This window comes from Leopardus geoffroyi, chromosome B4, assembly GCF_018350155.1.
Source record: "Leopardus geoffroyi isolate Oge1 chromosome B4, O.geoffroyi_Oge1_pat1.0, whole genome shotgun sequence".
NCBI lineage: Eukaryota > Metazoa > Chordata > Mammalia > Carnivora > Felidae > Leopardus > Leopardus geoffroyi.
The window spans coordinates 24,235,101-24,247,249 of NC_059341.1; the positions used below are offsets into that span (position 1 = coordinate 24,235,101).

The 12,149-nt window shown below is 41.2% G+C and overlaps 1 protein-coding gene and 1 pseudogene across 4 annotated transcripts in view; both read left to right on the plus strand.

Annotated features, from left to right (window-relative positions):
- Positions 1-12,149, plus strand: part of MYO3A (myosin IIIA) — a 246,003-nt gene that overhangs the window by 231,648 nt on the left and 2,206 nt on the right. For 2 of the 4 annotated variants that reach the window (XM_045465681.1, XM_045465680.1), the window contains 2 exons: positions 7,957-7,997; positions 9,351-9,494. In XM_045465681.1, the coding sequence (XP_045321637.1) occupies positions 7,957-7,997; positions 9,351-9,494 (185 nt within the window). The other 2 variants (XM_045465684.1, XM_045465682.1) reach the window with 2 other exon arrangements.
- LOC123591403 lies at positions 12-5,188 on the plus strand (annotated as a pseudogene).

The window sequence follows — 12,149 nt, forward strand, 5'->3', positions numbered from 1 at the left end:
CTAAAGCCCCTCTTGCACATGGTCCAGGCCTCTCCTACAGTCCTGTAAACCCCCTGTCCTCCAGTAGTCTTCTCTGCTGGCCTGTTAATTGAGCTGAGATGTAAATACCAACCCAGAAAGAGAAGTGCTTCAGAACAGGAGCTCTGCAGAGAGGGACTTTGGGTCAAAAGGCAAGTTTTAGGGAAAGAAGAAGAAAGGAAAAGAGGAAGAAGGAGACATTTACTTGAGCACTTTTTAAATTCTAGCACTAGAGAGAGGGGTGTTCATATACACTGTGACATCTAATCCTATGAATAGCCCTTAAGATGGTGTCCCCATCTCACTGGCGGGACTACCCAGGTAGGCACTCCATAGCTATTGGGGTCTTTAGCTACACCGAGGTCTTCTGACTGTACAGCTCCTGCTCACTCCCTGTAACATGAGGCCTCACTGGTCCCACCCCTGCCAGTCTGCCCTTCCTCTCCTGTTCCTGCTCTCTGCAAATGCCACCATCATCCATTGGTGACCCAGACCAAGAACATGGGAGTCATCCTGGATCTTTCACTCTCTCTCATTCCTGACATCCAATCTGTTGCTCTAAAGTATGGCTTCTACCGACCAAGGCTCACTCCTATTCATGCCCTGCCTCTGACCTCACAGGCAGCACTCTACGTTAGACCATCATTACCCCCCACCTAGAATATTTCAGGCTTCCAAGCTCAGCTTCTTCAGCCCCTATCAAAATGTTTCTCTAAACAGTCTTGTGATTGCGCTCCTCCCTTGATGATCCCTCTAATAGCTTGGCAGTTCCTTCAGCGCAAAGTCCAGATGCTGTGGAGGACCTCCTCCTTGGACCCAGGACTACTCTTCAGCCCCCTCTCCAGGCTCCCCATGTCCACTTAGCCACAGTTAACTGCTAAAACCCTGCCAGCGAGTGCCTTTCTCTCATGCCCCTCAGTCCTTTGCACCTGCTGGTCCTTCCTTCTGCAATACTTATTCACTCTTCCACTCCCACTGCCGCGGAGAGAGAACACCAGTTCTCCGTGCCCCCACTGCACCCAGAGAATGTTTCCCACCAATTGGAATTAAGTTTCCCAGCTCCTGGGCAGAAGATGGAGCTCCCACTTGCTTTCTAAGTCAAACGGTCTCCTCCTCTTCCCTTCTCTCTGGTGGTTTCTCCTCATTGTCTTTGGAAGGCTCCTCTCCACCTTGGTGTTGCCTAGAGTTCAATCTTGGGCTCTCTTCCCCTCTCTTTACCTTTGGACAATCTCATGACCTCAGTTCTACTGATTCCTGAGTCTATCTCTGGCTATATCTCTCTCTCTAGCTCCACACTCAAATGTCAAACTGGCTAATGTTTGTTTTACATCCTCTACATGGGTGCACATAGGCATCTGTCCATCTGCATGTGCATGCGTGCACGCACACACACAGGCACACACAGCTTTATTGAGATATGTCACATGCTATACAATTCACTTATCCAAAATAGACAACTAAATGGTTGTCGTTATATTCAGGGATGTACAACCATCACCACAATCAAGTTTAGAACACTGTCATCACCCCAAAAAGAAACCCCATACCCATTAGCAGTCATTCCCCACCCACACCCTCCAGCCACAAGTAACCACTAATCTACCTTATGTCTCTGTTAGATTTGCCTATTCTGAACGTTTCATATAAATATAAATGTGCCGCACATGGTCTCTGTGAATGAATGACTGACTTTTTATAAACTAGTAATTGGAATATTATCCTGACTCCTCCCCTTTCTCATCTAGCATATCCAAGAATCTACTCTCATATCTCTTGAATTTCTGTTCTTCTCCACATCCTCAGCCCACAGCCTCCTCAGGCCAGCATTTCTAGTTGATATTTCTGCATCCCTCCTCTTACTGTTCTCTTGTTTTGCTCCCCTTCTCATTCATGCATCTTTCACATGGTAGCTAGAGTTGTGTACTTGAAATTAACGTCTGATCATGCCACCCCTCTGATGGAAAACCTTGTAATCACTTCCTAGTGTCCTGTGATAGAGGGGCTGGGCAATATCAGGGCCTTGCTTACCTTTCCTTTACCTTCCTATACCTCCTGATACTCATTCACCCCTCCTTACTCTCCACTACAGCCATTCCCTCCTGTTAGCCTGTACCTGTTCTTAATGTTGTCCATAGGCATTTGTCCCTGAACATGCTCTGTCCTCAGACTAAAACCCACTTCTTTTTCTATTCTCACTTTCTGGAGACAAAACGTCCCCAGTCTACATGTCTTTTTCTTCAGGAAGCCTTCCTAATACTCTCAAATCCCAAAGGAGCTTTTCCTGTGTCCTTCCTAAGTGGCCCATACTTCCCTGTTACCATGCTGTATCCCACCAAAGAGTGACTGATGTGGTTTCCATGAGGTCAAGGAGTTTGCCCTTACATTTAGCCTGCCACATAGTATGCATGCAATAAGTATTCGTGGCACAAATGAATGCAATGAAATTTGAGTAAAATACAATTAGAAGTAAATTAAGGAAGTGAAAATTCCAGATAGCTGCACTGGGCTGTTACTTAATAGTAACAGGTCTTGATTACAGATTTTTTTCTACACTGCCCTCCCCCAGAAGGAAGTAGATAGCCTGACATTTGTTTATGTAGTTAAATAGAAGAGCAGAGAACAAGATTAGAAATTACTAGACATTCCCTATTAACCCTGAATATAAGTGGTAAATGATGCTCAGTGACCTTTATTAACTACATCTCAAATGACAATTGACCATGAGGGCTTCAACAACAGACGCCATCCTCGATATGAGAATTTAAAAGAGCTTGAGATAAGGTGAAATGTCCATTGCTAACAACCACTCTTTCAGTGAGAATCATGCAACAGATTCTGAGCCTCACAAATGAGTCCCTGCCCTCAAGAAGTTTACTTCACTTTTGTACTATTCTGTTTTTAAATGAATATAAAGGGTTTGATAGATCTCAAATTACTAGTGACTGGAATTCTGTTTATAGCCACGAGTCTTGAAATCTGTGGCTTCAGTGAAAAATAAAACACGGAAAACCAGGAGATTAGTATAAATGACAGCACAACATGCGTTCCTATTTATCTGGCCCTTATCCAAATTTGGGTCATGGCACATAGTGGGATCTGTAGCTGTGATAGGGCCCATGCCCTTGAACCATCAAAACACTGTCTATATTTTTAGCTGGGCTGTAGTTGCACGGAAATGGGCACCAGTGGGCAGAGTGGGCTATGGCCAGGCAGGAACACAGAAAGGGTGGCGGCGGGCAAGGGGAACATGGATGGGGTGGTGCCCACTCCTCCTGCTGCTGCAGCCTCCTGCCAGTACAGGAGCACTGAATGCAACCAAGAGGTCAAGGAGTGGTGCCGAGACCATAACCACAGAGTGCTGAAGATAGCCATCTGCGAATCCTACCAGACACCTGTAGACAAATACATTGAGTATGATCCTGTTATCATCTTGACTAATGCCATTTTATGCAAAGCCCAGACCTACAGATGAATTCTTTTCAGGACTAAAACAAACACGCCTGGGAAACTCTGCACATTTTGTTTGCTTTGTGAAGTGTACCTGAGGCGGTGGCCGCTTCAGGATTCAGACCAGAACACTGATCCTGACGACTCCATCGTGGAGCGGGATTTCCATAGAATGTTTGCAATTGTTTCACTAGAACAAATTGCCTTTTTTATTGGCATTTTTACTTTCCTGTGGGTACAACGACCAACTGATGACAGTGAAAAAACAAATAAACCCAACTTCATTTTCATGTTGCTGCTGAAAGCACGATTATCATCTAGCAATGGAAAACTCTTGCTGATTGCAGCCGTCATTTGGGAACATGACCACACACTCCTGTGCCTCAGACTCATTAAAATATTTGTCCTAATATTAAATTTTCAGGCAGTTAGACTGACCCTGAATATCAAATGAAAGCTCCCCTTGGCCATCCTGAGCGGCTTACTGGTGGAAAGCACCATGGATGTGTAGGAAGTGATTGGGCCATCTATAAATCTCCAGACTTGCTGAAGACTTGTATTCTTTATTATCTGTCACATGACCCACTGCATCCAAAATAGAGAAGACCTAAAATCCAAACCAGGCTCCTCATTTCTGTTGAACAAAATGAAGCAAAGATTTGGGTACACTTCCTGAAAAAGAAAGCAATGGTTATGGCATTGAAAACCCCTAAAACTGCTACACCTCACCCAACCCCCGCCCCCACCATGTAAGAAACAGCCAAACCACATACAGATACACACGGGCACAGGGAATGTTGCTGTAGGGAATGAGGTATGCAACAAGTGAAGATTTATATTTATACACAACTTCAGGTAAGCATTTGAATTGAAGGAACATGAATTCATAACGTGCACATGAAAAGATCTATGTTTCAAAAAAAACCCCACTTTCTGTAATTTCAAATGGCATTCATGAAACTCTTTCTAAAATTATTTCTATTTCAGAAATCTAGAAATTCAGGAATAGAAATAAATTTCTATTATACTACACATGTTAAACCTTTTCTTGATGACCCAAGGCCAATGTACTGAGCAAAAATGTTTGGATTTATTTAGATTTATGAGGTAGCACCCCATCTCTCTGCATTCTCCTGGCCCTGCTTCATTTTCTGCCTTAAATCAACACCAGCACTCTTCTGACCGTTGATGCTCTTAATCTCTTACATCTAGCAGATGTTGCTATCTATCCTTGTGTCCAAAATCAGGAGGAGCTGAGCCTAAGAAGCGTGCCCGGAGGACCTGGGCAGAGCACACACGCCCTGTTGTTTCCACCCGCGGTGCCTGCTCCAGCGCACAGAGCTGTGCAGCCATCACAAAAAGTGACTCGGGGCCAACAGTTCCCTCACAAAATGAGTAACTAAACACAGTCCCATCAAAAGTCCTTCTGGTTTTATTCTTTTCTCCAGGACCTTTCCGAAACTGATAGGTAGGTAGTAGGGGTAGGTAATTGGGCCGCTCCAGTGTGGGGGTTTTTTCCTTCTATGTTTTGGCTACTTTCTTCATCCTTGTGAGTCCCCCTAAGTAAATAAAGTGTTAGTGTTTTTCCAAAAGGAATGTAAGATTGTATCCACCAGAATGTAGCAAATATGAATTTTATTTTACTCTATTTCTTCCTTTTTTTATTTTTTATTTTTTAATTTTATTTAAGTCCAAGTTAGCTAACATACAGTGTAATAATGATTTCAGGAGAATTCAGTGATTCATCACTTACACACAATACATCCCAGCAAGTGCCCTCCTTAATGCCCATCACTCATTTAGCCCAGCCCCTACCCACCTCCCCTCCACCAACCCTCAATTTGTTCTCTATATTTAAAAGTCTCTTATGATTTGCTTCCTTCTCTCTTTTTATCTTATTTTCCTTCATTTCCCCTTTGTTCCTCTGTTTTCTCAAATTCCACATATGAGTGAAATCATATGATATTTATTTTTCTCTGACTTGTTTCGCTTAGCATAATACACTCTAGTTCCATCCATGTTGCAAATGGCAAGATTTCATTCTTTGTGATCACCGAGTGATATACGGATGTGAATTTTAAAGTTCTGTCATAAATGTATTTCTTTGCGTCAAGTGGGGGGGAGGGGCTGTCGTGTAGCTAAGTGAGAAACAGGTTCTTCAGAGTCCAGCGGGCAAAGACCTCTGACTTCCAAAGTCCTCCTCAAGAAATACCCTCCCCAGAATATCTTCTCCTTGTACCATCTTTATCTCCTTCTCTCTCTCTCTCTTCTTCAGGTCTATAAGAAACTGACAGGATATTTACTTCTCTATTTTCATTTCAAATTTCAAGTCAGTGACTTATAATTTCAAAACTACAATCGAGGGGTGCCTGGGTGGTTCAGTCGTTAAGCGTCTGACTCTTGGTTTCAGCTCATGGTTTCATGGGCTCGAGCCGTACATCGGGCTCTACACTGACAGTATGGAGCCTGCTTGGGATTCTCTCTCTCTCCGTCTCTCGGCCCCTCCCCTGCTCACGCTGTCTCTGTGTCTCTCGAAATAAATAAACAAAAATAAATTTTAAAAAAAACTATAATTGAAAACATTGTTTGTCTTAGCAATAAACGCCACTAATATAAAGTCCCAGGTGGTAAAATTAGTATTCAGTCCTCTCCCTTGAGGGTACAGTTTCGTGCCTCCCTTTTGGCAACAGCTGCCAGGACACTAAGACAAATGTAAGGCCCCATCCTAACACACTCTTGACCTCTTTGTTCCTCATTTACAACTTCTACTTTATGACCTTAGTTGTGTAATTGCTTCCATGATAAACCACCTTAAATAATTTTGGGGAAAATATATTAATGAATTATATTTCATTGGAATATTCTAGCACAGGCAAGAGTGAAATAAAGCAGAAGACCGGACTGTATTTCCTCTTCTAAGAATTCCTGTAACTGGGAACCAAATTATATACACCATTTCCCAGAGGGAAATGCTGGTCCAGAATAAAAAATGGTCCTTACCAGCTTGCAAATTCAAGGGCAGAACGTTATTTGATTTGTGGTGGTATAAAGGGGACCTCTGTCACTCAACATAGTGCCAATCATTTAAGCATAACTTTGGATTATAGAAAATTGTTACTGAGAACAAGAGACATTTTTTTTTTTCAGATAACAGATCAAGGAGGAAGGATCTCTGTCATATTAAAACAACAACAACCACAACAAATACTACCTGGGTTCCAGGGATCATTGACTAGACTGCTGGGGTCCATTGTATCTATGGTGGTAATATAATTATTTGTATGCACCTCCCAGCCCAAGGCATTGGATCAGGAATGTAATAGGAAATGGGAAGGAGGGCATGAATGTAATTGATGTCCTGCCCCTTAACATGGTTACTTCTTGAATGGTCCACTCCCAGACTTGATGCATTTAAGCATTCCTTCTACCTCATCCACCCACTAAAATACCAACCAATAAGAATAAGTGAAACATGAACTGTTTGATTTATCCAACATTTTAGTGTATTACAAATGCTAAATCATGAGAAAAAATGAATGTGCCTAAAAACTACTGGATAAAACCCTCAATATTTACAAACCATTATCAGCTGCCATTTTTATTATCTTGCCATTTTTATTATGGTGCCAGCCAACTTGATATCTGCATTAGGGTTTCCACACTTACAGTATCTTCAGCTTGTTCAAGGTGAGTGTCCTGTTTGTTCTCTCAGCCTAAAAGACATATATGCTCTTGCAACATGTAATAGGTGAGCTCAAATATCTTGAGGCAGCTGACAGTGAAACGCATTACTAATGTTACAATATAGAAGGTGATATTGCTTTGTATGTAAGGTACCATTTTGTTAGTGTTCAGATTGAAGTATTGATTAAAAGGTGTCTAATTAAATCTAGACCTATATATTCTAATTTCTGCCTTGATACATAAATTCTCAACCGTGAAAACATTTTACAAATGAACATACATATCCTCTAGTCTGTTACTTTTATACCATAAATGGGCTCTTAGTAAGTCACACTTCCATTCTTTTGTGGACTATTGCACCTGCCTTCACTGTCCACCCACCTGCTTTGCCAGCCCACAAAGATGACGTATAAGCAAGATGTCAAAGCCACCTAATCAGCTTGCCTAAAGCACAGCGCATTTGTGATGGAGAGATGGGTTTTCCAGGAATTCTGACATAATTTTTCCCATTTATAGGTAGATGGACCTTAGGTAATCTTGTGTATACTGGTCACTGTGTGGTAAGCTCTTTTCGGCATGGAACGCAAAGATTATTTGCAATCTGGTAAAAACATAATCACAAATACATAATTAATAAAATTTGAGTGAATTCTATTTCATTAGATTTTTAAAACATTGTGTCCATTTGCTTATTTCCAAATTGGCTTTATAAGAACAAATGTATTTATATATTAATATAGTAATTATATCGGTTACATTACATTAATCATAATATACTGATTTTTAACTTTTTTCTATTCCTTTTAGAAGTCAATCCAAGAAGAAAAACGAAGACCAAGGAAAGATAGGTAATTATTACTTCTAGATTTCAGTGCCATCTTATCAAACCAAAATATAAATCCATGTGTTCAAATTATGACTGAAAATCATCTATTTTTTTAAAAAATCACCTATTCATATGTGTAGATTTGGAAAGTAGCATGCTCTCATACATTTATATGATGAATATGTGGTTTATATATAATTTAGAAGATCTCACCTATTGGAAATATATTGAGCTAGCACAGTATGAGGCATACATTAAGAACTCAAATAGTTTGTGAATGAATTGTACTGTCCCAATTCAGAATTTGCTTTTCTTGGTCCATTTCTTGGTTTTGATCAGGAAATTGGAACACACCCATGTCCGTGAACTTTCTTTCCCCAGACCCCTTTGCTTTCTGTTCTTCAACACATGCTAAATCTCATTCCTTGTAATGTTTATGGATTTGTCAGGAAATAAGGTTTGTGTCACCTGCAGGTGTGACAACTTAGATTTACACTAGTCTCCATTTCCTATAACATTTCAGCCCACCAATACTTTACTAATTTAACATTATAACACTATTTCAATTAACTGACTTCCAGAGTGTGCTAATAACAACTGAGGGTTCTTCTACTAAGATGAGTGGACACTGAACTCCTGACTTATGTATCAGTGGCATTCTGAAAGCTCATTTGTAAATTGGTATCTGTAACTTGAAAAACACTTTTCCCCAGAAACACTGTAACACTTGGTAGTTTTCTAGACCTATATCTGTTTACCTCATATGAAGTCCCATCAGACCACAGGTACTGAGCATCACAGAACTAATGTGAGTAAATCCAGGAATTAAAATGGTCACGGACACACCTCTGTGTGTATGTCATGTGTAGGAATTAAAATTTAGCCCAGAAATTAACCCACTAAAGGCCAATGGTAAGGAAAGGACAGAAGGTTACCTGTGAAGGAAGTAAGGTAAGGTCATGAAACATTGTGTACATCCATGTACTTAACTGATGCCTGAGAAAATTGGAAAATGCCAAGTGTTGGTACATAAAGGTAAGGTTTTCTCAGAGTGGCCCAAGGGCCAGTTATGAACCCTCTCCTAGACTGGACAAACTGGAACTTTGTAATCACTCCTGTCTAGTAACTACTAATTTTGTACCAAGTTGAATGAGATTAAACCAGGAAAATGCTCTCTTAAAGGTGAGAGATGAGGGTTTTTTTTTTCTTTTTTAATTTATGGTATATACTGTCTTTGTGCATTTCAAGACTTCTCTTGTTTCTATTGACATGAATTGTTACTCCTAAATTATACTAAATAAAAGAGAACAATATCCTATAAGTTTGAGTAGAAAAGTAGACTGAAGCTATGATGTGTTTATGTGTTCATTTACAGTCAGGGGAAATTATTAGATTTGGAAGATTTCTATTATAAGGAATTTTTGCCTAGTCGTTCTGGACCAAAGGAACATAACCCTAGCTTAAGAGAACGAAGACAAAAGAGAGAACACCAGCATCGATGTTTTAATGCTGATGAAAGGTAATACCCAACTACTAAGGTACAGCATGTTCCCTGTTTTACTCACAGTTCCATTTATAAAGCACTGCCATTCTGTCTTTGGACTATAACAAAATATTCTCACTGAATGTTGCCTCTTAAGATTGATATGTTTTAAAAAAGATTGGTATGTTATCTTAAAGTAAACTCGTAAGGATTATGGTCAGGTATTCAGACAACCCAGTTTTATACCTGTTTTCTTGGTGTTACTGTTAGTAGCACTCCCTTTTACTTTATTTTATTTTATTAATTTTTGAGAAAGAGGGAGAGAGAGAACATAAGCAGGGGAGGGGCAGAGGGAGAGGGAGAGAGAGAATCTTAAGCAGGCGCCACACCCAACATGGAGCCCAACGTGGGGCTCAATCTCATCATGACCTGAACCAAAATCAAGAGTCAGACGCTCAACCGGCTGAGCCACCCAGGTGCCCCAATGGCAGCCCCCTTTTAAAAGTACCTCACTTTGGGAGCCCCTGGGTGGCTCAGTCGGTTGAGCAGCTGGCTATTGATTTCAGCTTAGGTCAATGAACTCACGGTTCATGGGATCAAGCCCCATAATAGGCTCTGTGCTAACAACAGGGAGTCTGCTTGCGATTCTCTCTCTCCCTCTCTCTCTCTGCCCCTCCTCGTTCTTAGTCTCTCTCTCTAAAAATAAATAAACATTTAAAAAAGTAAATAAAAAATAAAAGTGCCTCACTTTGGATGATAAATTACATGGCCATACTAATTACAAGCAACAGGCAACAAGTCAAAATCTGTGTTTAAGTTCTAACCAATGGAATCTTAAACACTTACTGGTTTCTCAGTTATGCTGTATATGTTCTCAGAATCTGCAATGTCAGACCAAAAATTATCCGGAAGAAAGATTCACATAGAAGTATATATTTTGGATTTGATTTCTCAGTTTGCCATTAACTTTGCTTGACATTAAGTATCTCAAACCATTTTTGCTCACTTACTACTTTGCAAATGTTTTCCCCGAAAAAATTCTTTGTGAAGTTTTGAAAGTGAAGGCACATAGTAAAATGCAAACATTGTATGTGAGAGAGAAACCAGAATAAGGACAGGCAACGAAAAGCTGTTTTGCCAAAATCCTAAGCGAACGTCCTGTCAGCCCAGGGCACTCAGACCCCTCACCGTCTCTTTTGCAGTGCGACCTGGTGCTTTAGAGTCAGAGAGTCTTAGATTTGGATCCTGATTCTGCCACTTGGTAGACGAGTGACCTTGCTCGCATTACCAGACCTCTCTAAGCTTGCTTCCACATATGGGAAAGGATTCACTAAAAACTGCCTCACTACGTTGTCATAGAGGTTAAGTGAAATTATGTATGTGAAGCACTCAACATCAGATGTGCCACAGGGGAGAGGCTCCGGAGATGGTGGCCTTTTTCATCTTTATTTGCTTTTCCAGAATCTACTTGATTTCTGACCCTTGTCTCCAAAGAAAATGTCTTTCTTCCATCTTGAGATCAAGAACTGTAACATATTGCCAGAACTTAGAGGTGCTCTAGTCTAATCACGGGGTCCTACATAGGAGACTACCGAGTGCCCAGCAAGATTAAATGACTTGCCCCAGGTTCCACATTGAGTCAGTGAACTAAAACCCAAGGTTTGTCACTGACTTACCTGCTTCCCATTTTAACAACCCAGCCTGTCTCCTCTCTAGTATATTCTCCCCCTTCCCCCAACCACAGACACACATCTGCTGGAAAAATATCATATCCCTGAGCTTCTGCTGGTGTTCCAGTGGTGCCTGTGGATGTGAAGTTAGAATTCACCAGAATGAGGATGCCACAAGCTAGTGTTGGCTGAATGCTTCCTTCGGGCTGGCCATTGTGCCGGGCACTGACTTCATCCTTATGGCAACCTTGTGAGGCAGTCACTCTCATTGCCCTGTTATATAGATGACAAGGCTAAGTCTCAAAAGTTTAATGACTGCAAAGTCACCTAGATAAAAAGTGAGGGGGCCAGAATTTGAACACAGGCCTTTTTGAGTTGAAAGTCCATGATTTTCACCACTACCCTGTATTGCCTCCCCGTGCAAAGCCCTGTGGTGGGCACAGTGTGCATGTGATGTAATCTCTATCACCAAAGAGCTTGACTCTAGAGAGAAAGTAAAGATCTAACAAAGATAAACAAGGTAACCTTGTGTATACACACACACACACACACACACACACACACGTACACACATGCACACACACCATCAGTTTTTCCTCATTAGCCTGCCTTGTCTACATAGCACCTGCCACCACCTGGCATATTAAGGTTGTCTATAGCCCTCTCCCACACCAGATTAAACTCCATGGGAATGGGGGCTTTTGTTCACCTTTAGCCTACACTAATGGCTAATACTTAGTAGGTGCCACATAAGTAAATGAATGCACCTATGTGGCTGCATAGGGAGCACCCTTCTTCTCCAGGCAAGTTGTAGAATCTAGAGGTAAAGTGGGTGGGGTTTCCCAACTCTACCTTCGGGAAAGGTGGCCCAACAGCCTCACTGAGAGAGCTGACAGGACCCACAGCTAACTGGTTGATCAGATTTGGAAGGAGTGTTGGAGGGAAACATTTGAGTGGTTTTAAGATGAGAAATGATGGTTGTCTATTTAGGCACTTTGAATTTTCCTGTTTGAATAAAATG